Source organism: Triticum aestivum, chromosome 7D, assembly GCF_018294505.1.
Source record: "Triticum aestivum cultivar Chinese Spring chromosome 7D, IWGSC CS RefSeq v2.1, whole genome shotgun sequence".
NCBI lineage: Eukaryota > Viridiplantae > Streptophyta > Magnoliopsida > Poales > Poaceae > Triticum > Triticum aestivum.
In genome coordinates this window covers 414,920,673-414,946,218 of record NC_057814.1, presented here as the reverse complement: position 1 = coordinate 414,946,218, position 25,546 = coordinate 414,920,673, and the positions used below count along the sequence as shown (strand labels likewise).

General features: G+C 46.3%; 4 protein-coding genes across 6 annotated transcripts; 1 reads left to right on the top strand and 3 right to left on the bottom strand.

The window, feature by feature from the left end:
- The first annotated feature begins 225 nt into the window (after window positions 1–225).
- Window positions 226–3,582, top strand: LOC123167865 (tubby-like F-box protein 12). Of its 3 annotated transcripts, none has more exons than XM_044585725.1 (5): window positions 226–712; window positions 1,424–1,873; window positions 2,230–2,317; window positions 2,440–2,572; window positions 2,654–3,582. In XM_044585725.1, the coding sequence occupies exons 2-5, from the start codon at window positions 1,505–1,507 to the stop codon at window positions 3,438–3,440; spliced, it is 1,377 nt and encodes a 458-aa protein (XP_044441660.1). In that variant the 5' UTR covers window positions 226–712; window positions 1,424–1,504; the 3' UTR covers window positions 3,441–3,582. The 3 variants fall into 3 exon arrangements, with proteins under 3 accessions (XP_044441660.1, XP_044441662.1, XP_044441661.1); XM_044585727.1 differs by having other exon boundaries at window positions 240–526; XM_044585726.1 differs by having other exon boundaries at window positions 240–631.
- Window positions 3,583–3,718: 136 nt separating this feature from the next.
- LOC123167866 (protein S-acyltransferase 8) lies at window positions 3,719–7,781 on the bottom strand. Its single transcript, XM_044585728.1, has 5 exons — window positions 7,341–7,781; window positions 6,538–6,723; window positions 5,403–5,684; window positions 5,050–5,280; window positions 3,719–4,563 (listed from the first exon to the last, which is right to left on the bottom strand). Exons 1-5 carry the CDS (start codon window positions 7,383–7,385, stop codon window positions 4,087–4,089), a joined length of 1,221 nt encoding a protein of 406 aa, XP_044441663.1. The 5' UTR covers window positions 7,386–7,781; the 3' UTR covers window positions 3,719–4,086.
- A 1,765-nt stretch (window positions 7,782–9,546) lies between these two features.
- LOC123164087 (PI-PLC X domain-containing protein At5g67130) lies at window positions 9,547–13,853 on the bottom strand. The gene is made up of 7 exons (XM_044581499.1): window positions 13,548–13,853; window positions 13,303–13,440; window positions 10,985–11,083; window positions 10,592–10,892; window positions 10,270–10,493; window positions 10,098–10,184; window positions 9,547–9,940 (listed from the first exon to the last, which is right to left on the bottom strand). Exons 1-7 carry the CDS (start codon window positions 13,737–13,739, stop codon window positions 9,761–9,763), a joined length of 1,221 nt encoding a protein of 406 aa, XP_044437434.1. The 5' UTR covers window positions 13,740–13,853; the 3' UTR covers window positions 9,547–9,760.
- A 788-nt stretch (window positions 13,854–14,641) lies between these two features.
- On the bottom strand, window positions 14,642–17,424 carry LOC123164088 (BTB/POZ domain-containing protein At1g21780). The gene is made up of 4 exons (XM_044581500.1): window positions 17,173–17,424; window positions 16,870–17,015; window positions 15,743–15,858; window positions 14,642–15,477 (listed from the first exon to the last, which is right to left on the bottom strand). Exons 1-4 carry the CDS (start codon window positions 17,310–17,312, stop codon window positions 14,869–14,871), a joined length of 1,011 nt encoding a protein of 336 aa, XP_044437435.1. The 5' UTR covers window positions 17,313–17,424; the 3' UTR covers window positions 14,642–14,868.
- Between the last annotated feature and the right edge of the window lie 8,122 nt (window positions 17,425–25,546).

The following is a 25,546-nucleotide window of genomic DNA, read 5'->3' as shown; positions in this document are numbered from 1 at the left end:
CACAACATCAGGCTTTTCCGGCGAATCCAGCAAACTTGTGTACGTAGTACGGTAAAAGTCGATCCGTATAACTCATTTAGCAGTCAGCAGATGTGCACATTTGTATAATCGGAGAACTACAAGAGTACACGACGGCCGGCCGGGCGGCCAGCCAATGTGCTGGGCCGGTTGGTGAGGTGGTCATGTGAAACAAAACCTTTTTTCCATCCAATTTAAAAAAAAAGGAATCCTCTCACGATTCGCTCCCCTCCTCCCTCCGGTCTTCCTTCTCCCCCCTCCCCTACCGACCTCCAAACCAAGTCCCATTTCCCCATCTCAATCCCCCTCCCATAAATCCCCTAGCCTCGCCTCCCGAATCCCCTCTCGCCTCCGCCGCAGCGGCTGCAGAAGATCGGCCGATACACCGGACCGGGCTCCTCCTCCGTCCCCGTGCCGTTCCACCTTTTCCTGCGCATCTTTTGGAGCAAAGCTCGCGCCGGAAAGCCTTTTTCTCGCTGGAGGAGAAAGGTCGCGGGTTCAATCACAGGTGGAAAGCTCGTCGCTTTTGCTCCCCTGTCCGTCTTCTTTGGCTTCCGGGGGCTTTGGGGAAAGCGGAGGAGAGATCGCTCGCTGCTGGCCTCGGCCGCAAAAGGTTGGGATCTCCTCCCCGCGGAAGAGGAAGAATCTCTTTCAAGTTTTGGGTCGTCAGGTCGAGGAGCTCGATTTGGGGCCGGTGAGATGGCCGCTCCTCCTCCTTCACTCTTCCTCCTCTGCATCCACCAACGCCTCCATTTCTGGCGTCCAATTCCTCCACTTTTTGCAGCGAACTTCATATATCTAGCATATGTTTCCAGCGCTCTGATTGCTCGATTCCATGTTTATTTTCTTTTGTTTAGGCTTAGATGAATTGTAAATTCTTTTTCTCTTCCATTTCACAACATAGAAGTACGGGTTTTCTCTGAAGTTTCTGTAGATCTTGTACCTGCCACAGTAGCAAAGAGATGTTACTATGCAACTGCACTGCAGGTCATAAAGGATAAAAAGGTCAAACTTTGTTCCTCTGAGAAGAGTGGGTCAAAATTGTGGTGCCATGCCTGACGTGTGGCACGATTAGGTTTATACCAGTAAAATGGCGCCTTCTGTTAGCCTTTCGCCATCAGTGGGCTTTGTTTTTTCCATCCACCCATCGCCGTCAGAGAGTTGGCTGTCTGTGTAGCCAATTTCCCATCATCTATCGTGCATTCAGTGCGCGACTAGAACCGCTAGCCCACTGACTCGAGACTATTCAAACAAGAATGGTATTAGTAACGAAGCTGTATTAGTAATCTCTAGTCCGCGATTCGTTAGTCTATACGCGCTGATTGCTTTTCCTAGTGGATGATTATTTTACAGCACCACTAGACGCTAATCTTCCTCCTATTTTGCTTTCCTTGTGTATATGCAGTGCCGGAAAGCTCATTCAGAAGACCTTGACCACTAGGAAATCGGGGAAGTTCTGGTTGTCATCGCAGAGTCTCCGGCAGATATGTCTTTCCGCAGCATAGTCCGCGATGTTAGAGAGAGCTTCGGAAGCTTATCAAGGCGGGGCTTTGACGTGAGGATTTCAGGCCTCCCTGGTCTTTCCGGCCATCATCACCGGGGGAAATCTTTCGGGCCACCGGGTGAGCCGCACGGCGGAGCTGTGGTGGCTGATCAGAATGGCTGGGTTGGCCTTCCTCCTGAATTACTTCGTGATGTGATGAAAAGGCTGGAGGAAGGCGAGAGCACTTGGCCCTCGCGCAAAGATGTCGTAGCTTGTGCGGCGGTCTGCAGCGCGTGGAGAGAGATCTGTAAAGATATAGTTCAGAGCCCGGAGTTCTGTGGGAAACTCACTTTTCCGGTGTCGCTTAAACAGGTAAACATCCAACTGAATTTATCATGAATATTTGCAGCTGTCGTTCATGATGGGTAGCTTGTATTTTTTTCTCATGTTACAGCCTAAATAAAAAATTGAAACTGGGAAATGGTGGTCGCGTGAATCTTAAGAAATCGACATAATAGTAGTTGGTATGCTTACCTAGTAGTAATTTGTAGCAATTTTCTCGTAGGCAATTGAAAAGTAAGATATGCCTGCTTACAAAAGTTTGCCTACTGAAAAGTAGCAGATAGAGGCTTCTTAAGTGAGAAAGACATGCCTACCTACGTCGATGCCTACATAGTGCATATGAAAGGTTGCACCTGTCTGACTCTGATTTGATGTTTTATCTACAGCCAGGACCTCGAGATGGATTAATCCAGTGCTTCATTAGAAGGGACAAATCAACACTAACCTATTATCTCTACCTCTGCCTTAGCCCTGGTAAGCATATGTGCTGCTTCTCTCATTAATCTCATACAGAACAATTGCTGTGTGCATTGCTTAGCAACGTGGTAGTCAATGTTGCTGGATGCTGTGCTGATTATATGTTATGTGACATGTAGCTGTGCTTAGTGAGAACGGAAAGTTCCTGCTAGCAGCCAAGAGGAATCGACGAACAACATATACCGAATACGTAATTTCTGTGGATTCTAAAAACATCTCGCGGTCAAGCAACGGCTATGTTGGAAAAATGAGGTGAAGTACCTTCCTTCACAACGTTTTTCTTACTATCTAACCTTCAGTGATTTAGATCTGACATTGTATGTACACCAACAGGTCTAATTTCCTCGGCACGAAGTTCATCGTCTACGACACTCAGCCGCCATACAATGCCGGGAGCCTCGTCCCATGCCAGCGCGGCAGCCGCCGCATCTCTTCCAGGAGGGTGTCACCAAAGGTGCCCACCGGTAGCTACCCCATCGCCCAGGTGAATTACGAGCTCAACGTGCTGGGCACCAGGGGGCCGAGGCGTATGCAGTGCACGATGCACTCCATCCCAGCCTCTGCAGTCGACCCGGATGGCGTGGTGCCTGGGCAACCCCAGCAGCTGCTCCCCGGTCCGTTCGACGAGTCCTTCCGCAGCACGAACGCCTCCTCCAGGTTCTCCATGGCAGACTTCAGCAGCTCTCGCTTCTCAAGCTCCCGATTCTCAGATGTAAGTGGTGGGTTGCGGCGAGAGGAAGAAGATGGGGAGGCCAAGGAGAGGCCATTGGTTCTCCGCAACAAGGTGCCGAGATGGCATGAGCAGCTGCAGTGCTGGTGCCTCAACTTCCGAGGCAGGGTGACTGTGGCCTCCGTGAAGAACTTCCAGCTGACGGCAGCCGCGCCACAGGTGGCAGCTGCTGCATTGCCGCCGTCTGAACCTTCGCAGCCGCCCCAGCAGCAGCAGCTCCAGCCTTCAAGTTCATCGTCGTCTTCGACGTCCGATCACGAGAAAGTGATCCTGCAGTTTGGTAAGGTTACCAAGGACATGTTCACCATGGACTACCGGTACCCGCTCTCGGCGTTCCAGGCGTTCGCGATCTGCTTGACCAGCTTCGACACCAAACTGGCCTGTGAATGAATAGAGCAATGCAGTGGCACAAGTATTTATGTGTGATAAGTCCATCAAGATCCTTTTCTTTTTCTATTGCTGTTGTTGATTTACTTGTTTATTTCCCCGAGTGTCAAGAATGGCAAGAAATATAAAGATTTGGTCGTTGCTACGTTTTTCGTGCCTCCGAACTTTTCTGTACATTGTAACACACATGAAGCCATATGTAATAAATCATGCTGCAAACAGTCAATAGGGATTAAAATTCTGCATGTCAAACCAGCAACTGGGTTTCTGGGATCATCAGATGGCCGGTGGAAGGAGCATTTAGACAGGAGAAATAATTATACAGTTCAATGGTCTACACCTATGCAGATTATCTACAATTAACAATCCACAGTCGACTACCTTCAGATACTCTTCCTGGAATCTTGCTAAAAAAAAGAAAACTACAATCTCTTAAAACCTTCACAATAAAATGCATAACTGAGATGTTTACAGAAAGAGACCTATCACCAATCAATCAACATTCCCCAAATCCTACAAAAAGAAGGCAGCAGAGAGCATATGCCAAATTCATCCAAATTTCAAACATCCCGCGGCCCTCACTGACGATCAACTTGTTGGTTTGCGCCCTGAAAACTGTTTCTCACTGCAACGGCACGCTCATATACAATCAGCGGAGTTCATCGGGGAGCTGCCTCTGCTCAGGAGACGAGGGATGTGCAGCGTTGGTCACTGAATAGAAGTCCAGATCCCTAGTTTGATCGGAGCTCTCAGTAATTGTTCTGGTCATAACCGGGATCTCAGTGTCTGAATCACTTCTGCGATATCTTGCACCATTGCTTGCAGTGCCCAACTCTAAGTCACTCAGTTCATCTGACCGGCGCCGTGAGGTCTTCAGGATGTCAAGGCCCATCTCAAGGTCATCCTCCACTTTGGCTCGTGGACGGTGGGGCGTCTCATCTTCGGGCACACTGGAACGGCTGATTCGTGGCAGGGACGCAACATGTTCCTCTTGAACGATGGCTCGCAGGTTGATCCTAGAAGGCTTCCTTTTCGTGCACAGGACCTCGAAGCAATTGTGTATGCAACCACGGTCAAACGCATTGGGTTGGTTGCTGTACTTGTACTTGATATTCTCATATGTTGTCTTGAGAAAAAGGAAGTGAAAATTTAATCAAGTTTAATGAAGTTGTTATTTGAAATAAACATAAAGTTCTTATTATTTCTATTCCCTCCGTTCCTAAATATAAGTCTTTCTAGAGATTCTAATATGGACTACATACGGATGTATATAGACGTAGTTTAGAGTGTATAGTCACTCATTTTGCTCCGTATGTAGTCTCTATTGGAATCTCTAGAAAGATTTGTATTTAGGAATGGAGGGAGTACAAGGATGTACTACCCAGCAATGCATAAAAAATATCTGCCATGGAAAAATCATCCAATGAGATTTCAAGTGATCACTACCTTTCAGATTAGCCAGTGTAAGCACTATATCTTATCCTTATTTGAGAGTAGATAGCTCACTAATGAACATAGGAACTTTCTACATTGTATCTCAAGGCAGTCCGTGTACCAATGTTTTCATGTGAGGTATGCCTTAACATTGACTTCATAGGTTTAGGGGACTAACCTTATTTGTTGCAATGAGGTAAGAGTGGAATCCGGTGAGACCACCAACAAACCAGAAACAAATGAAACAGTATCCCATGACTGCCACTGATGCTGGAGAGGCTTTAATTGCCTCCACCACTGAACGGTGATCCTTCATGAGTAGACTGATGTACAATGCAGACATTGTAAATACATAGAAACACAGGATTGCTGCCGAACAAACAAACCAGAAGAAGTAGCGGTAATTGCGCTGCAAAGGTGAACATAAATGCAGATAAGCTGAGATTGTTTTGACAGTAAGGGCTGTCAGGTAGTCAATGGTTAAATAACTAGTTTGATTCTTTGAAGGATAAATAAATCAGCACAACAAACCTGTCCAATACATTGACCAACCCAAGGGCAGTGGTGATCAAATCGCTCGACACAATTATCACATTTGGAACAGTGGGAGCAACGAGGAGGCCGATATAGCATGCAAGTTTCACAATATTTTACTCTCACGGGCACACCATTGATCATGATCTCTTTTATCCGAGGGAACTGGAGAGTATGAGGAGCTGAAGAATCATGAGAAAACTCCTCCACAGGTGGATTTGAATTCCTTGGTACAATACCTGGATCTTGAGATGAGGTCAAGAAGAGCAGTAACAGTACCTAACAATCAGATTTTGCAGAGAGGATACTATAATTTGGCAGTTGTTTATAAAGTAGCATGAAGTAAAATTCACAAAATAACTTCTACTGGAGAGAACATAACTCATGGAGAACGGTACCGTAAACAGATAAATTAGTTTGCAAGAGCAGAATATAGATAAAACTACTAGTGAATAGACCAAACCAACAACAAAATTGAATCGTGGGTTTTCCAACTCAGGAAATAAATATAGAACCATGCATGAAACATGTCTAGGTGAAAAAGGAAGATCAAAAGATCACAAAATGCTTTGACCAGTAGAGCCAAGTACAGTGTTTTATTGGCTGATGAGAGAAATTACAGTTTCACATATATTATGCAGTTACAAACAAAATTCAATTGATGTATCATCTATGCCAAGGTTGATCTACACTACTTCGTAACTACACGAAAAGGTATCATCCAAGGTTCCCTTGATAAGAGAAACTAGGTTCTTAGCATGTTCGCAACTATATCCGCATCACAAAGTCTTAAACGCAATCATGGACAGAAGATAGCGATGGCTTAGTGCACTTTAACCATTCACTGCTGCTGTATGATCATAATGGTCTCGAACTAACTGCTAGCCACAAAACTACACCTTGCCAAACATGCTGACATGCAAGTGTGCTTAACTTTTATCAGTTAGTACATGATATCTTGCATCTTGCAAATTACTTTTACGTTGAAGCTCTCAGAAAATACGTCGCCATTCAGGACTTTTCTCCAACTGAACGAAGCAAACACATGAACTGTGGTGAACACAAATCCTACCATCCTATCCAAAACCCTCAGCATAACTGTGTAGTAGATAGGCGAAGAATGCTTACTCACATGAATTGTCAGGGCTACGGTAACAACCAGAATTGCATACCCTGCGTTATATGCAGGAAAGATGTGTATGAGGTTTTTGCCCACAAAGATGCAGAAGACAACAACAGGGGCCACGATCAGCGAGAAAGATAGTAGAGTAGCCTTGGCATCTGGTCCAAAGATCAATCTCCCACCACACCAGATTATCTGAAGAAAATGAGAGACGTCACTGAAACATTCGATAGCTTCACGCTACAAAATAATACAACAAGCAACATCATGAGCAGAGTGAAGATGTCAAAAAAATAAATTCATCTCGTACAAGCCCCCTCCCCCTTTGCCCCTCTAAATTGCCCTTCCCTTCCTTTAAACCCTTGAACTGATGGAGTATGTTTGCAAGCCCTGTGCATGATTTTCTAAGCAACCTGAGCCCTGGTTGGATTAGCAGCAACAGGGTCTGCACAAAGACAAGAACCTGGACCTCCCTCCCAATTGGATTACCTTATTGGGGAGAGGACCGGTCGCCATTCACTACGGCGCCCAAGCTCCAAACCGATCCACAATAGTTTATTCATCCGTCTCGTCAGCAGTGTATGTAGTTTAATATACAAATCACCCGCAAATCAATCGAGTAACCAGCTAACCAGATAAAGATACGGGCCTTATCCAGGAGCAGTTACCCCGTTCCCACTTCTTCCTCGCCAGGTAAGGTCAGACAGAAAGAAGACAATCGATCCAGAGCACACGGATTTTCTGAATCCAAGAAAGAAGAAGGGGGGGAGGAGGGAGACGATGATAAAGGGAGTTAATCTAATCTCACGTACGTTGTTGCCTCTCCAGACTTGGTAGACCCGCAGCTGCTTGGCCATGGCCGCGCCGCCCGCCGCCGCCGCCGCCGCCGCCGCCAACCCGGCGCAAGAAGGGAAGAAATGGAATCCACCAGTCGCAGTCGCAGCCGCAACCAGCCCTTGTACTCCTCCGACCTCTCCCTCTCTCCACTGGGAAGAACTCTTCTTATCCCTCTCCACCTCTCCCTCTCTCGTAGATTTCGTCTAGAGAGGGTGAGGGGACAGGGCCACGGCCAGGGGGGCACGGGAGCGAGATGCCATCAATCGCCGCTGGCGCTGGGTCTTCTTCCTCGGTGTGACAGGGATGAGATGAGATATCTGGCTGGCAAAACTAAAAGATTTGATCTTTGGATGGGCTATGCCTGTGGGTCTAGACTCTAGACGAGGGGAGGAGGCAACGTCGTTACGCCGGAGTACCAAAGAATCTGTTCTTTGTTCCCTGGGACACTTTTCTCTCTTCTTTCTCTCTCTTTTTCTTTCTCTTTCTGATAATAATATACATACAGTATAATAAATGCCATATTATTTTCTTCTGTTCATAATACTGAATGGTATTATTAATGTCTAAATATTCGTTCGATCGATCATCCGGTCCTGGAGTAAAATGGCAATTTATCAGGCCCCTAAAAATAGCAGTTTCTGCAAATTGATGGTACTATTGCAGTGGGGATCCAGCATAGCATAAGGATCACATTTTAGATCCCTTGATTAAGATCCATGTGTCAACAACTATATTCATGAGGATATCTCTCTTGATTAGGATCCGTGTTTCAATTATTCATGACTCACATCCTGAATATGGATGAAATTCTATGTGTCTGATTTTTTTTCCCAGTTTGTTAGGAAGGGCAGGTCTGACGTACGTAGTTGTGAAGTACTCCTCACTTGTGCCAAAGAGGTAGTGTAAAAAAACGCTTTTATATTTATTATGAGACGGAGGAAGTAATTATTCTGAAATTTATTAGTTATATTGGAAACGTCAAGCGGCGAGAAGTTTTGTCTATCTGGCAAAATGCTTATTCACCTCCACAGTTTACACTGCCTTTAGAAAAATTTCCACGCGTGGATCATACACGATCCTCGACGCTGGAAAGAATATCGGCAAAAGGTAACTTATTTAAATCAAAACTTCAACAACACGTTCACGATGCCACTAAAAGTTATTCTTACTACCTGGGAGGGAATATATGCTCTCAATTTGATGCTATTCTCTCCCTGCCTAGCTACCGATTGAGAATAATCTGGCATGTGCGTGAAGCTCGTCTCAGAACCAGATGATCAATGACCAGCGGAAAACCGGGATTTCTCGGAGGGAAAAGTGGGCATTGTTCTTGCGTGGGTGAAAAACAGGCGACATTAATCAATCCCATGTGATGCGATGTGTAAATAGTTGGCACTGCTCACTGCATGATGCTGTCTGCTTGATTGGATGCTGTTCTGGATTTGGACCAGCGATTTCACCTGTCACTCACTCAGTCAGTCGGATCATGGGTCCTCCTCTCTTTCTTCCCCGGCACTCATTCAGATCCATATGAATGTACTGCCTCCGTCTCAAAATATAGAACGTCTTTGTAGGCTAAGTTCATCTAGCCTACAAACTGGAGGTAGTTTTTTTTTTTTGGAATCTCTTATCTTTTTGTTGAGTTTTTTCATTTATTTCTAATCATCCTTTTGTTGAGTTATTAAGAGTTTTTCAGCCAATTCTCCTAGCTGGGATGTACTCCCTCCGTTCCTAAATATAAGTCTTTTAAGACATTTTAAATAGACTACAATATACGAATGTATGTAGACATATTTTAAAATGTAGATTCATTCAATTTGCTCCGTATGTAGTCATTTGTTGCAATCTCTAGAAAGACTTATATTTGGAAACGGAGGGAGTAGTAATTTGATTTCTCAGCGAAAGCATATACTCCCTCCGTTCCCAAATATAAGTCTTTCTAAAGATTTCACCAAGTGACTACATACGGAGCAAAATGAGTGAATCTACGCTCTAAAATATGTTCCCAAATATAAGTCTTTCTAAAGATTTCACCAAGTGACTACATACGGAGCAAAATGAGTGAATCTACGCTCTAAAATATGTCTACATACATCAATATGTTGTATTCCATTTGAAATGTCTAAAAAGACTTATATTTAGGAACGGAGGGAGTAAAAATTAACTGGCCATGTGGAGATATATCAGAACTCTGATCGAGACAGGATCTGCCCTGGATAACAAAAATGAAACATTTGATTTACAACTCACTGATCGGGTGGAACTTCTCTGCCAGCTAAGGGATGATTTACAGCTCGAGCAATCTCGTGACCAACAAATGAAACTGAAGTAGAAAACTTCTGCTCAGGATGGCAGAAGCACCACAAGTGCCACACCTAACTGAAGCAGAGCGCCCTTACGAGAGGAAGAGCAGAGCCAGGGACGTCAGTCCGAGGAAGCAGCTCCACTGGAAGGCCGGAAGCCGAGCCACCGCCGCACTGGGATCGCCGCCTGGGCTCGTACCCTTGGCCGGCGCCCTGGGCGGCGACGGCGGTGGGGGCGGAGGTATCACGCAGGTTCCGAATGTCGAGTTGGCCTGCAGCTCAGTCAGAGGTCACAACATCAGCATGCAGTTGCAAGAAACAGAACATTATCTTTAAAGAAGTTGTTGCAAAAGGAGATCAACGTTATCCAAAAAGTAGGTGGTAGAAAACATAACAAGACCGAACACTGTGAGACTGATGCGTCCTTACCTTGCAGTAAGCAATGTTGTCACAGCCACATACTAGATGGCCATTAGCCACATCGGTGGCCAAGGGAGCGCCTCCGCCGTCGCTCCTCTGCGTGATTCAAATAATAAGAAACCGATCTGATCGACGACTAAATAAGCTTCATTTAGATAGGATCTTTAGCATGTTGGCATACCATGTAGTAATCAACGGCGATGTAGTTGGGCCACCGATTGCCCGACAGATCATGGCAGGTCTTTAGCATGCTAACAAGTGGTGCTGAATTGTTCCCGCAAACCCCGGTGGGGTTCGGGTCCGTCGTGAAGAAGTTCACCAGAACAAGCGACTGGCTCTTGGAATCCATGGCAGGGGACTCTCCGCGATTTGGGCACTTGCCCTCCACCATACCCTCATTGCCATCTACACAGATAAAGCTAAACCATATCAACAAAGAATGTCTTGAAGACTAAATTAAAAAACTTACATTCTGATTTTATTTTCTTATGTTGGAATCCTACATTGGCTTTCTACGACGTAGTTCCACTCGAACGGAATCCCCTCGCTTGCTTCTTTTGCTTTCTTTGATGCGAAGACAAGCAGACGCTCATTCTGGCTGATCATGTCCTTGAGCAAAGGCCAGTTGCCACCGCTCTTGGGCATTTTTGCCACCGGGAACCAATACTTCATCAGGCCGGAAGCATTGAATACTTTTGGCAGGGAACCTGCAACAGTGTAGTCTTCCAGGAAAACCGTGATTACTGCTGAAGGGTTTGCTTCAAGGAATGTCTGGATTTCTTTAAAGACATTGATGGCAGGTTGCTGAACAGACCCAATTTAAGATTAGATATACACTAACAAGATGCTCTGACGACAGCATGGAAAGTATTCAACTGATAATGAGATAATCTTACAAATGCTGTAATATTGTAGCATTTCCCACCAAATGAGTGGCACAGCCAGACATCATTGTTGAAATCGTAAGTGTCAAGCATCAAGCCCCTAACACCATTCTGCCCATAATCAGACAAAGATTCACATGGTTAATATTTTCAAATTAGCATCTGACGGTCCGCAATTCAGAGTATGAATGAACCACAACAGGATACAGCTTGGTGGTGTGCAGACGAAACGGTAACTGAAAATTAGACAGTTATCTGTATAATCAGTAACTACCCCAGTAGAATGTAGTTTGAAACCAATGGCATTTTGCAGAAGCAAATTTAAAATATCTGCACACCAACAGAAAATAGAGTAGCAGCCTGCTAAATTGTGTTGGGTTGGCTTATTCTTTGCTTCTTTAGTTTTCTTTCTTTCAGTAAAAAAATAACTTCGGAAGTGTATATGAGACATAGGGCAAGCAGAATACTTCAGGAACACTGGCTTGTTTCATAACTGCAACGCAATGTTAGCCTACTTGTGAAGCTTGACCAGAAATAATTACTCAAAAAACGTGCTCCAAGTCTCCAACACGAACGCTGTATTGTAAGATTCTTTTTATATGAAAAGGTTCTACTTTCAGAACAGTGATTTAAAAAAAAAGAGAGGACGGGACGGGCATGATAAGCTAAGTGAGTGTGGCCCTTCCCTTTCCTTAAGACCAAAGCAATCGACACCTTCACAGCATAATACCAAGAACTAGACATGATTACAACAAGGCTTGTTTCGCAATCAGAGACTTCAAGAATCCTTCTTTTATTTTCTCAATGCATTGAGCCTCAAACCACCTAAAGAGGCAAAAGAAAATAAACGAATGAACCAAGTCTAAATCGCAACAAGTCATCCTCATGGCGGAAAGGGGAAACACCAGTGTCGTTGAGGGTTTACGCACATTTATTCTACTACTTATGAAAAACACTTTTTTTTGTTAAAAATGGAAGTGTAACAAAGTTAGTTCTGATGATTATGCTTTTAGCATCTTCGTGACAAATCACTCAATAAGCCTAGCCAGCCACCGCATGAGTTTACTAAATTTGGGTACCGAGGCCAGTGGCCATACTTACAAGAACCTCTGAGGTGGCAACTAGACCAACCAAAGGCAAGTATGGAACATCTTCAGATTTGAGGTGGTGCCATCAGTTGTACCTAAATACTAGTGGTTGGCATCTGTGCTTACATATTTAAACAAATCTGGCAACAAGGGTACATTATTCATAGTAGCATAATCCACGGTGTGATGGGGCAGCACTACACATGGTGGTACGCAAAGAAAACTAAAAAACTATTTATACCTGATACTCCTTTTTTCCATGCTCTATGTGAAACAAAAAAAGATTCATTTTATACACATGTATACTTGAAATTAATTAGCGCGTATTCGTCTTAGACATCCATTCGTCTTTCCAGGCTCTAGGATGATACGAGCCTTTGGGCAAGGGGCAGACATCCGAGTCTTTATGGAAAAGGAAAACAGATGCCCATACCTGGATTGAATTCAAACGAAAGCAAGGGGAAAGAGGACAGAAAATAGTGGAGCAGTAGTAGAGCATGTGTCAAGTGTAAAAAGAAGGCGTTCTTATGTGTGCTGCGCAGCAAGCTTTTGTGAATTTCGCTGATATATATTCCTCCGAAAGGGAAAAGGTTGGGCAGGTAGGACAGTGAGACCTTGTGCCCTGCTCTGAGTTTTGGACTAAAGAGACCCTACTTTGTCTGATCAAAGGGGAGGGGCAGGTGGAAACTTAAGGAGGAAGGCACATTACATTACCCATCACCAGTAGAGAAATGAAATGGTTAGATTGACATAGCAAGATGCATAATTAAAGCCTCGGTACATAAGTGCAAGACTGAATTCAGTACTGTAGTACAGTAGTTAATTTTAGAAGGTGGTGGCAAATTTAGTTGGATCAGTGAACAAGGGTAATCTTTAGGGCATTTTGGCATAGCTATGTATTGGATTTCCAAAGAAATAGTATTTCCAAAGAGTAATATGCACTGAGAATAGTAATAGCATTTTCAGTGCTGATTAGTTAATTTTATTGGGAGCAGGAGTAGGCATTGACCGAGCAGGTAAAAAGATGAGATAGAAAATGGCGTTGCGGTGAGATTTGGTAATGGTAGGTGGTGGCAGGCACGAGCACATGGACATGGACATGGACATGGGGCGACTCCACGGAGACACAGGCTGCCATGGGCGAGTTCCCCGTCGACCCCTTGGTGTTGGGGCGGAGGGAGAAACTGGGAATGCTAACAGAGTAGTAGGGGGCGGTTGGGCGGTGGTAAGAGTTGTTGTTACCTTGAGCTGCGCGGTGACGGAGTCCTCCTGGTTGGTGGGGGCGATGATGGCGGCGCCGGTGGCGGAGGGGGCGCCGGCGAGGGCGAAGGAGTTGTGCGTGGTGAGCCAGGAGTAGTTGTTGAAGGGGAGGCCGGTGCCCTGCGATGAAACCAATCCGAAATGAAGCAGCGGCGGTTCTTCTCTGAATGGACGAAGGAACGAAGGGAAATGAGCCGCCATTGCGAGCAGGAGGGGGGGCGGCTTACGTGCGTGAGGGGGTCGACGGGGGTGGCGCGCGCGCAGACGCCGGCCCCGCCGTCGCCGCAGGCGGCGCAGTGCAGCCCCGAGCCGCAGCCTGCGCCGGCGGAGCACTCGTCGCCCACCCTGGCGTTGGCGGAGGCGACGGAGAGGAGGAGGAGGAGGGCGACGGCGAGCGGGCGGAGGCCGGCGGCGGGCATGGCGTCGCCGCGGTGGGCGGTGGCAGCCGTGCGGGAGCGAGGCAGGAAAGCTCGGTGGGTGTTGTTGGGAATGGGACGTTTCGGTGCCAATCAGTCTCTGGGGCCTTATGTGTACCGCGACGTGGCTATGGCTGAAAGATGGATCAATCAAAAACAACGGAGGCGATTAGCCAGCGTGGTGATAGACGCAGCGTCTGGAAATAATCAACCGTTCAACACGTCTCCCTGCGTGGTGACGTACCGCGTCTGTGTGTCTGCCTGCCTCCCAGCCCACGAACGCGTCTTCCAGTTTGACATGGTAACCTTCATCCCCGCCCACGATCTCTCCTCTCCCCCCGAGAAACCTTCTCTCAGTTTTCAAGGGAAACCGTTTTCGCTTCGTTATTCCGCACGTTCCTTCCATCTGTCTATCCGAAGAAGATTCAGTCTGGCATGGCAAGTTGGCAACCTTCGCTGCGCTAACAAGCGACCGACTCTTCTCGTACAAACCAGGTGGTTGGAACGGACATGGCAACTTGGTTTCTTCGCTACTCCCTCCGTAAACAAAACAAATATAAGAGCGTTTATAGATAACTAAAGTAGCAATTTAAATACTCTTATAGTATTAGTTTATTTACGGAGGGATTACTATATAATTTCCTTCCAAGGTACAACTCGAATTTTGTCAATGTGATACAAAGTCAAGCTGTGTAATCCAGATTGGGGCGGCGAAACCCAGACCAGACCTACCGCGCGCCTTGTCTACTACTAGGACCAATTCTAGAGCAGACCAGGCACAGCACACGCCAGCCAGATCAACTCCATAATCCAATCTAGATGAGTCACATATACGTACTGCACCAGGGTTCAGGACTTCATGCAGGACAACAGAGCAAAAGGTACCGTTAATTAGACTACACCGCTTGCTCACAAACTTCTTTACACACCCAGCCCACACCAGTAGCGGTTCACATTTGCATAATTACAGTGCTGTAAATTCTCAGAAGCACTATGCATGTACTGTATTTTATATACTTTTTCATATATAAACCCTATGTATTTTAGTATATACTTTTGGGGCTATTCTTTCCACCCTTTCCAGTGGCTTCTTCCCTTTGATCTTTCCACAAACCCTATGTACACACAAGCTTCAGATGGGCTTCCACACGCTGAGCACTTCCTGGAACATCTCCAGGGTGAGCTCGCGGTCCGCGTGGTGGAAGAACCCGCTGATCTCGTCCCGAACGTCGTAGATCTTCCCGAACACGAACAGGTACGCAAGGCACCCCTTCTTGAGCCGCTCCAGCTGGTACAGCCACGCCACGTGGAGCCGCTCCAGCACGTTGCCCGAGCTGATGTCCTCCAGCAGGCTCTCCTCGCAGCACGCCTTCACCTCGCCCAGCCCGTACTTGTTGGCCGCCGCCAGCAGCGCCAGCCGGTGCTTCCAGAACTGCTCCTGCCGGATCGTCCCGTACACGAACCCCAGCAGCGCCGAGCACGACTCCACGCACATGTCGCCGATGTCGATCGTGGAGGATTCCTTCTCCTTGAGGTCGTGGATGAACATGCTCTCGAACACGGGCGAGCAGGCCGCCAGCACCGACTTGTGCGCCTTCAGCACGCCGTCCGTTGTGTTGATGGTCACATCCGTGTGGATGGACTCCGTGAGCATGCGAGAGAGGCAGCCCAGCGTGCTCTTGCTGGCCACGCCCTGCACCATGCCTTCGTTCGGCCAGATCGACGATGACGATTCAGTACCCTGTCAGCGCATTAATTAAAACTGGATCACATTTTAGAAAATCCTGACAGAGGTAACTACTTACACATGCCTATAAAATATATACTCCCTCCGTCCCCAAATACATGGCATATAAACCTACTCTCAATACTGAGTAAGTTTATATGCCATGTATTTGGGGAGTAAGTTTATATGCCATGTATTTGGGGACGGAGGGAGTATATCCTATAAAGAAGAAGGAACCATTTGAAGCTGATTCGAGGGGGAAAGGAGAGAGGACACTTGCATTGTTCGTGGCTATCTTCAGGTCCAAGAACTCAACGTCAATTGTAAAACGCCCATGGGACATCACATCAACTTGCCACACAAAATCATCGCTGCTTCGGAGAAGCTGCTCGAAAACTATCACAAAGCGATAAAAGTTATTAAGTTTAGTGAGCCTGATACCATCATATCAGTGGTCATCACAGAGACAATATGACTAGGGAATTAAACAAGAAATGTATGATAGACATATCGGTCAGAAGCCGTGTGTGGCATGGCGTGCATGCGCGGGTCACTCGCGGCAGTGCCGTGCACAAGAGGGGTGATAGCCACGGCTGGCTCGACATGCCCATGCTCGCCGGCGGCTGTCGGTGGCTGTGACAAGGTAGACATGGCGCACGCCAACTGTTCGAAGAAATGTCCAGTAGAGATGGGGGGAAGAAGGTAAACTGGCAAAATTAGAATGCCACATGTGCGCTTCGGTCAAAATCCATTCCACGTCATGAGCAAAACCGCTTTGATTGGGGACAGGGACGAAATTTGGCCGGTTTTGAAAGTTCAAGATGCAGAAGGTCTGGTTTAGGAATTGAGGGACGAAAACCAGACAAGTCGATTAACTGAGGGACCAGAAGGGGACTTTTCTCTTTATTATATCTACGTCTTTGCCTCCAAATGGTAGTAGTAATTTAGCTGGTATGTGGGCAAAGTTCTCAGTTCACGGTTGGCATCAAGATGATCAGGTCATGCGTTCACATTGGAGCTTGAAAGCTGCGCACCGAGCAGGCACTCACTGTATTAGCCTAATAGTTGGTGATCTTTGGAATTTCCTATGCAACCACACAGACAACTACTACTCCCTCCGTAACTAAAACCACGATAAGAATTATGGAACGAAAGGAGTGGTAAATAAGATGCAATAACCACATGGATGTGCTAGAAATGCACCAAAGCCTTATCATTTACCGATTGGAGATGTGTAGCCTCCGTTCCATAATTCTTGTCGTGGTTTTAGTTCAAATTTTGAACTCGAATAATGGAACGAAAGGAGTAGTAAATAAAATGCAATAACCACATGGATGTGCTAGAAATGCACAAAGCTTTATCATTTACCAATTGGAGATGTGTAGCAGAGCACTTGAAGAAGCAAACCTGGGGAGACGCTGGAGCGGCGCGGCGGGCCAACCCAGGAGACGCGGAGCACGAAGCGGGCGAGCGGCGGCTGCTCCTTGGCCAGCCGGCCGGGCTCCGGAAAGAGGCGCACGTACACCGACCTGCTCTTCTCCACCGACAGGTACCTGTTGTGGGGATTCATGACATCAGCCGGCGACCAGCCTCGGGAAAACGACATCAAATCCCGCCGTGTTTCGATCGAATTTCACGAGTTTACTGGATTTAGGGGCGTGGAAGATTGGGGAACGGTGGTAATTTGGGAGTGGTAGGAAGGAGTGGTACCAGTTCCAGATGCCGAGCTTGAAAGGGTCGGAGCGACGGTAGGAGCAGGGGCCGAAGGTATCGATGCGCCACTGGGCGAGGCGGGAGATGGTCTCCACGCGGGAGTCCGGCCCGCTCGGGCTGCCTCCGCCGCCGCTCATGATGGCCCCGTCGCCGGAGATGGGGGCGCGGGTGCGGTGTCGCGTGAGTGGCCGAGGGTTTCAGTGTTGACGACCGACCTGCTTTGCTTTCGAGTGATTACTGCATTTTTCCTTTTCTTTTAAATAAGACGAGATTATTAGAAATAATCAGTAAATTGTTCGTGAGGATCATTACAATTCCATTTGAAGGCTCCTCGAACCAATTCAAGGTAGAAGAAAATCTAGCTATTCGAGCGAGTTCATGAGCTACTTTATTTGCCTTTCTATTACAATGTTCGAATCTAATCGTAATAAAATCACATGCATAGTAAAAACAATCATCCAAAATTGCCGCCGCCGCACCCGCCGACTCTGTCCTCCTTCCTGCATGGTGTCAATCATTTTCAGGTTGTCTGAATTAATAATAAGGTGATTACAGCCCGCCCTTTGCGTCAGTGTTAGGCCAAATTTGGGAGCTAAGGCTTCCGCCGTCACAACATCCGCACAATACTTAATCTTTTCATTTCCTCCAACGATAAACCTACCTTTGTCGTCTCTCAGAACCGCCCCCATCGTACCCTTCATCATGTCATGATCAAAAAAAGCATCAACATTAAGTTTCACAAAACCCCTGAAGGGCAAGACCAACCCCCCTCTTTCATGGAAGCCTTGGGAGATGATGCATTTACGAAGTTAGACGTGAGGGCTATAATTTCCATTGAAATCTGAGATGCATTCTGAGTTAATTCCTTGTGCATCAATTTCTGTCTTTCCCACCATAGATATCAAGCTGAAATAGCTATGATTTCACGCACATTTTGGAACCCCATAATACACAAATCTTGGTCTGAAAGAAGTAGAAGATACTCCAACACCACCTCTCCAGCACGATCAACCTCGCAAGTTGTATCAATAATCTCATCCAACCCTAGCCTCTCCCAAACCTCCTTTGCTTTATTGCAGTGGAAAAGCACGTGTTTCATGTCTTGTAAACCCTGAGAGCAAGTAGGGCAAATGGGCGAGACCTTCATATGTCTATTAGCGAGCGTGACACGACATGAAAGTGTGCCATGTAACGTACATCATATAAAAGTTTTGACTTTTGCCGGACAAGATAATTTCCATATCTGACTCCAAATAGGGTTAGCTAAGGCTCGCCCCATCCCATTAGAATGTTTTAGTTTACTTCCATATTGATCACCCCGCTCTACAGAGTAAGCAGACCGCACCGAGAACTTACCATTTTTCGTATAACTCCAAGCAATAAAATCTGGCATATCATGTTACAAAAGTGAAATTGAAAGAATCCGATGTACATCGAAAGGCCACATAGTTTGTCTAATCAGGTCTTCATCCCAATTACTCGAAACAGGGTCAATCAGGTCAGCCACCTTCAAAAATAGTTGCCCCCCCCTCCCCTGGCGTCACAATCTTCCTGGTGGCGCCATTTGGGATCCAGGCATCTTCCCAAATATTGATGTTTTGTCCATTCCCCACTTGCCAAATATAGCCACGTTCCAGAGAATTTATGCCTGCTATAATGCTTTGCCAGGTGAAGGAAGCGCCATTCTTTGGCTTGGAATTCAGCAAATCATCATCAGGATAGTAGTTGGCCCTTAGAATAGTAGCACACAATGAATCAGGATTATCAGGAAGACGCCATGCCTGTTTGGCGAGCAACGCCAAATTGAAACAATGGATATCACAAAATCTCATTCCTCCTTGGTTTTTTGGTACACACATTTTCCACCAGGCCATCCAATGTATCCTCCTCTGGTTCTCCTCGTCTCCCCACCAGAAATGCACTATCGTGTCAATGATTCCTTTGCAAAAAAAATTAGGAATTTTAAAGACTGACATTGCATATGTAGGTATGGCTTGGATCACAGCCTTGAGCAGGATCTCCTTCCCCTTGCAAATAGTAATTTTTCCTTCCAACCACTAATTTTCTTAACAATTCGTTCACTTAGAAATTGAAAGCAATCTATTTTATCTACCCCAACATTTGCTGGCAAGCCCAAATATTTGTCGTTCAATGCCTCTGTCATTATATTTAGCGTTGTACACAATTGTTCTCTAATCTCCACCTTCGTGTTAGGGCTAAAGAAAATGCTTGAGTTTTCGACACTTCCCAATTGTCCCGATGCCGCCGAGTATAAATCTAGCGCTAATATTAGAGCTTTCGCATTCTGTTGGGTTGCTTTCATAAGAATGAAAGAATCATCCGCAAATAGGAGATTAGTGATTGGCGGTGCATCTCTACAGACTTTAACTCCTGTAATATTTCTATTCTCTTCTGCATATGTAAGAAGGGCATTCAGTCCCTCTATACACAACATGAAAAGATACGGTGACAACATGTCTCCTTGCCTTAGTCCCCTTGTAGGCTGAAATTTCTCACTTTCCTCCGCATTAATCCTCACTCTGTATTCAACAGTTGAGACGCATTACATGATAAAGTTCACCTAGTTTTGACGAAAACCCAGTCTCAACATAATCCCCTTCAAAAAAGGCCATTCAACTCTATCATAAGCTTTGTGCATATCAAGTTTTATAGCACACAAGTGAATTGTATGTGTATATCGCACACACCTTTATTTGGCTGACCGTTTCTGTTGTTATGCTCATCGCAAACAGTTCGTATGGATCAACCGTATGCCACGTATCGCACACGCAACTCTAATCCGAAGTGTGCTTGATGACCCCACCATCGCAAACACTTCGTATCATTTTTGACGGTTTTCTTACACCACCGTTTGCGATTAATGCATCGCACACAGTTTCGTCGAATGGTCTCTGATTGTACTGCCATGTTAGGACCATCCTGCAATAGTATATGCATTTGGTTCATCATGATTGGAATTATATATATAATTTTTGGCCTCATGGAGGAGAAAATATCGCTCAAGCTTGAGCGAGGCATAAATATATAATTCACACATGCCCCAACCATGAACGTCCAAGCGAGATGATTATACAAAACTTTTATGCTTGGCTTTCTCATAATGATCAACCAATACTCGATACTTCTTCTAAGGGTTTATTTATGAAGAAAACTATTGAATTCAGATGAGATCTCTTGGAAAGAATTAAAAGCGACTCTGAAGACTTGGAAACCAACAAAGGCAATGAGTCAGGTATAAATCTTGAGTTTGATTGTGTTAAATCTTTTATGGAAACAGATATTTTTTATAAGTTTAGTGCAAAATATTGAGTTGACTCTGAGATAGTAGCTACTTTATATGAATCATTTGTTGCTCATATTGATCTCCCTAAGGAGAAGCAGTTTAAATTTCATCCACCTATTGAAGAAATTTGTGAGGAATCTTTTATAGCTAAACCTGGAATGCTACTAACAATCTGAACCTATGATCCTCCACCAAATAAACCAACTAGCATCAACTACAAGATGTAATCAACACTACTAGCAACCCATAGGTACCAATCTGAGGTTTTGAGACAAAGATTGAATACAAGAGATGAACTAGGGTTTGAGATGAGGTGGTGGTGGTGAAGATGTTGATGGAGACGAGTCCTCCCATGATGAGAGGAACGTTGGTGACAACGAAGGCTTTGATTTCCCCTCCCGGAGGGAAGTATCCCCGGTGGAATTGCTCCACCGGAGAGGAAAAGTGCTCCTCCCCAGGTTCCGCCTTGAGACGGCGACGCTTCATCCCGAAAGTCTATTTCTATTTTTGCTAGGACAAATGGCCTCATATAGCAGAAGGAGGGCATCTATGGGCCCCACAAGGGAGCAGGGCGCGCCCTGGCGCCTTGTGGGCGCATGATGAGTCTTCTCAGGTACATTTTCCTATCAATATTTTTTATATGTTTAAAAATAATTCTCCATAAAATTTCAGGTCGTTTGGAGCTCCGAAGAATAGCTATCTCTGTTATAGCTCTTTTAGGTCCAGAATTCCAGCTGCCGGGAATTTCCCTCTTCGGGTAAATCTTGCATATTAAGAAAGAAAATGCATTAGAGTGGCATTATAAAGTGAAATATTGATCAAAACACTATAAATAACAGTAGGAAAACATTACGCAAAATGAACGTATCACATTCCCTTGCATGATTCACGAGCAATGGTATGCTCGTGAACCGGATGCCGATCTCGCGAGCGATGGCGATCTTGGCTAGGTTGGTGTCGGCCCAGCCATCGACGATCCTCTCCCATCCGCTCGTCTTCTCCATGGAAGGCTACTATGGGCAGCTAAAATTTCAAGTGGCACTTAAACTATATTTTGGTGTGATGACAATGTGGTTAGTAGAACTAATATCGTTTGCTAAAGTTTATCTCAGGATATTGGTTCCAAGTGCTTCGTGATGGAGATGTGCGACCCCCCAATTCAAAAAGGTCAAAGGCGTGGTCTACCGGCGATTCGAAGGTTTTAGTTTTGGTTTGCTTCGAGTCGACGGAAATACCGCACTATTAAGAGGGCTCGGTGTGGATAAATTTTGTGTGGCAATGCCATCGTCGAACCATATACACTAGCCTACCCGTTCCTATCACTTAAATCCATAGTGTGCGTGCATGTGGTACTCAGAGTGCTTGCAACAGAAAGTTACTGGGTACCCCGTGTGAAGGAAATATGCCCTAGAGGCAATAATAAAGTTGTTATTTATATTTCCTTATATCATGATAAATGTTTATTATTCATGCTAGAATTGTATTAACCGGAAACTTGATACATGTGTGGATACATAGACAAAACACAGTGTCCCTAGTAATAAGCCTCTACTAGACTAGCTTGTTAATCAAAGATGGTTAAGTTTCCTAACCATAGACATGCGTTGTCATTTGATGAACAGGATCACATCATTAGAAGAATGATGTGATGGACAAGACCCATCCGTTAGCTTAGCATAATAATCGTTAAGTTTTATTGTTATTGCTTTCTTCATGTCATATACATATTCCTTTGACTATGAGATTATGCAACTCCCGGATACCGGAGGAATACCTTGTGTGCTATCAAACGTCACAACGTAACTGGGTGATTATAAAGATGCTCTACAGGTATCTCCGAAGGTGTTTTTTGGGTTGGCATAGATCGAGACTAGGATTTGTCACTCCGAGTATCGGAGAGGTATCTCTGGGCCCTTTCGGTAATGCACATCATAATAAGCCTTGCAAGCAATGTGACTAATGAGTTAGTTGCGGGATGATGTATTACGGAACGAGTAAAGAGACTTTCCGGTAACGAGATTGAACTAGGTATGAAGATACCGACGATCGAGTCTCGGGCAAGTAACATACCGATGACAAAGGGAATAATGTATGTTGTCATTACGGATCTTCAAGAGGAAGACTGACGCTGATGGTAATGTTACTGTCCACAAAGCTCAACTTGTCGCAAAAGGTTTTCGACAAGTTCAAGGAGTTGACTACGATGAGACTTTCTCACCTGTAGCGATGCTTAATGTGACGCCCGGGTAATCAAGCTACAGTAACCCTCTGGTAATGATGCCACGTCACCACGATTACTGTTGCTAATCTCGTGCTAGTTTAGAACCGGTCCAAATTCAAATTTAAGATCAAGTCGAACAGTTAAAGTTTTCAAAAGTGAAAACTAAAATGTTGTAAATGTGTTAAATAAATCCTGGGTAATAGTGGTGAAGAAACCTAAATTTAATAAAATGATTAAGTGTTCAAAATAATTAAAACTGTAGGTTAAATAATAAAATAAATGCCTTTAAATTTTATAAAATATTAAACTATTTTAGTTGGGATAAGAATTAATGTGGCAGTAGTTTATTTAAAAGTACCAATTTAGGTGTTAGTGATAATTTTTACTAAAACTAAAATAAAGTGTAACTAAAATAAAATAGGAAAGAATAAATAAAAATAAAGGAAATAAAACAAAGTAAAAACAAACAAACAAACCCCCTGGCCCACTGGGCCACGGCCTAGCAGGCCACCAAACCACCAGGCCAGCCCACCAGCTGCGCCTATACACCCACTACCCCGAAACCCTAGCCGGTCAACACCCCCCCCCCCCGCACGACCCCCTCGACTCCCACCTCTCCTCTCTGCCCCCCGATCGGATCTGGATCGGGGCGGTTGGCCCCGACGCCCTCCCCGTTGCCCCCTCTGCACCTCGGCAGCCCCAAGCCGGCCCCGACGCCCGTCCGCACCACTATCCCCCCTCTCTCCCCCGATTGGATCGGGATCGGAGGAGGAGTTCGCCGCCTGGATCGCCCGTTGCCGCCCATCGCCGCCTCGCCCCCGCCACTCGACGCACTCGCCGGAGCTGCCCCGTTGGTCTGCCTCTTCTACGTCGACGTCGTCGTCCCCGTCCACCACCACGAGCACCGCCGCCGCCCAGAAACCTCGTCGCCGTCCTCTCCGTCATCACCGTCCTCTCCGTCGTCGCCATCGTCCTCGACCCCCTCCCCGAGCCCCATTGCCGTTGTCCCTACACCGTACGGTGAGGCCCTCGGCCTCCTCTTCCCCTCTCCCCTTGTCGAACGCCGTCCGCCGCGCCCGACGCCGTGCCCGACCGCTCCAGGCCACACTGGCACCTCGCTCGCGCTCGCCACAACCAGCGTCACGGTGACCGCGCCCTCCTCCACGCCGGCGCGCCGCCCGGCCCCCTACTCCCCGTCGACGCACACTGCCTGCAGTGGCTGTCGCCGTCCGTCATTCCGCTTCCCCCCCATGCGGCGCCGCCCGGGTCCACCCCCGCTGGTCGTCGCTCCCGCTGGCTGTCGCCCACGCCGGCCGAGCGCCGCCGCTCCCCGGTGGCCTCGCCTCGCCTTCCCGGTCGGGCTCGGCCCCGCACGGGTGCGCTCGTAACCGCACCGCTGGTGCCCACACGCCCGCAAGAGCCCTAGGCCAATGACCGAACGGGCCCGCCCCTGAAAACGAAAACAGAAATAAATTAATTAATTAATTAAAAATGGAAGGAAAATAATAATAATAAAGTTAATTAATTAATTAATTAATTGCTTATTTAATCTAATTAAGTTTGTTTAATTAATTTAACGTTAATTAATCTGTTTAAGTTAGAACTAATTGATTTAGTTATCTCTGGTGACTATGACATGGGGGCCCACTGGTCAGTTTGACCAGTCAACAGTCAAACTTTGACTGCTGACTGGGCTGCTGACTCAGCCCCCTGTCCCCACCAGTCAGCCCCATGTGTACACCTTTGGGTACACTTATGTGTACCCGTAGCATTTAGCTAGTTAATTTTCGAATTAATAATAACCCCAAAAATTGATTAAAACTTTGAAAATTAATATAAAATAAACCGTAACTCGGATGGAAAAACTTTGTACATGAAAGTTGCTCAGAACCACGAGACGAATCTGGATACGCAGCCCGTTCGCCCGCCACACATCCCTAGCATAGCAAACACGCAAATTTCCCCCTCCGGTTCACCTGTCCGAAAACGCGAAACACCGGGAATACTTTCTCGGATGTTTTCCCCCTTCGCCAGTATCACCTCCTGCCGCGTTAGATCACCTCTAGCATCGCGTATTGCCATGTTATGCTTTGTGTTGCTTTGATTGCTCTGTTATTTATTGTGTTCCCCTCCGTTACTTCTTTCCGGTAGACCCCGAGACCGCTACCGGTACCCCTGTGATCGACTACATCGACGACGAACCCTTCTTGCCAGAGCAACCAGGCAAGCCCCCCCCTTGATCACCAGATATCGCCTATTCTTCTCTATACTGCTTGCATTAGAAGAGTGTAGCATGTTACTGCTTTCGGTTAATCCTATTCTGTTGCATAGCCTATCATTGTTGCTACAGTTGTTACCCTTACTTGCTATCCTACTGCTTAGTATAGGATGCTAGTGTTCCATCAGTGGCCCTACACTCTTGTCCGTCTGCCATGCTATACTACTGGGCCGTGATCACTTCGGGAGGTGATCACGGGTATATACTATATACTTTATATACATGACATGTGGTGACTAAAGTCAGGTCAGCTCATTGAGTACCCGCAAGTGATTCCGATGAGGGGGCTGAAAGGACAGGTGGCTCCATCCCCGTAGAGGTGGGCCTGGGTTCCTGACGGCCCCCGACTGTTACTTTGTGGCGGAGCGACAGGGCAGGTTGAGACCACCTAGGAGAGAGGTGGGCCTGGCCCTGGTCGGCGTTCGCGGATACTTAACACGCTTAACGGGATCTTGGTATTTGATCTGAGTCTGGCCATTTGGTCTATACGCACTAACCAACTACGCGGGAACAGATATGGGCACTCGACGTCGTGGTATCAGCCGAAGCCCTCGTGACGTCAGCGACG

What these genes read in the sequence shown, in the direction of transcription:
- LOC123167866 (XM_044585728.1), bottom strand. Translation starts at nt 7,385, where the DNA reads ATGGCCAAGCAGCTGCGGGTCTACCAAGTCTGGAGAGGCAACAAC. An exon ending in AAGTCTGGAGAGGCAACAAC is followed by an intron (nt 6,724 to 7,340) that starts GTACGTGAGATT and finishes CATTTTCTTCAG; the next exon opens with ATAATCTGGTGTGGTGGGAG. An exon ending in CCGTAGCCCTGACAATTCAT is followed by an intron (nt 5,685 to 6,537) that starts GTGAGTAAGCAT and finishes TCTGATTGTTAG; the next exon opens with GTACTGTTACTGCTCTTCTT.
- LOC123164088 (XM_044581500.1), bottom strand. Translation starts at nt 17,312, where the DNA reads ATGAGCGGCGGCGGAGGCAGCCCGAGCGGGCCGGACTCCCGCGTGGAG. An exon ending in AAGCTCGGCATCTGGAACTG is followed by an intron (nt 17,016 to 17,172) that starts GTACCACTCCTT and finishes TCCCCACAACAG; the next exon opens with GTACCTGTCGGTGGAGAAGA. An exon ending in CCGCTCCAGCGTCTCCCCAG is followed by an intron (nt 15,859 to 16,869) that starts GTTTGCTTCTTC and finishes GCTTTGTGATAG; the next exon opens with TTTTCGAGCAGCTTCTCCGA.
- LOC123164087 (XM_044581499.1), bottom strand. Translation starts at nt 13,739, where the DNA reads ATGCCCGCCGCCGGCCTCCGCCCGCTCGCCGTCGCCCTCCTCCTCCTC. An exon ending in GCTACAATATTACAGCATTT is followed by an intron (nt 10,893 to 10,984) that starts GTAAGATTATCT and finishes GGGTCTGTTCAG; the next exon opens with CAACCTGCCATCAATGTCTT. An exon ending in ACAACATTGCTTACTGCAAG is followed by an intron (nt 9,941 to 10,097) that starts GTAAGGACGCAT and finishes ACTGAGCTGCAG; the next exon opens with GCCAACTCGACATTCGGAAC.
- LOC123167865 (XM_044585725.1), top strand. Translation starts at nt 1,505, where the DNA reads ATGTCTTTCCGCAGCATAGTCCGCGATGTTAGAGAGAGCTTCGGAAGC. An exon ending in TTCCGGTGTCGCTTAAACAG is followed by an intron (nt 1,874 to 2,229) that starts GTAAACATCCAA and finishes TTTTATCTACAG; the next exon opens with CCAGGACCTCGAGATGGATT. An exon ending in GGCTATGTTGGAAAAATGAG is followed by an intron (nt 2,573 to 2,653) that starts GTGAAGTACCTT and finishes GTACACCAACAG; the next exon opens with GTCTAATTTCCTCGGCACGA.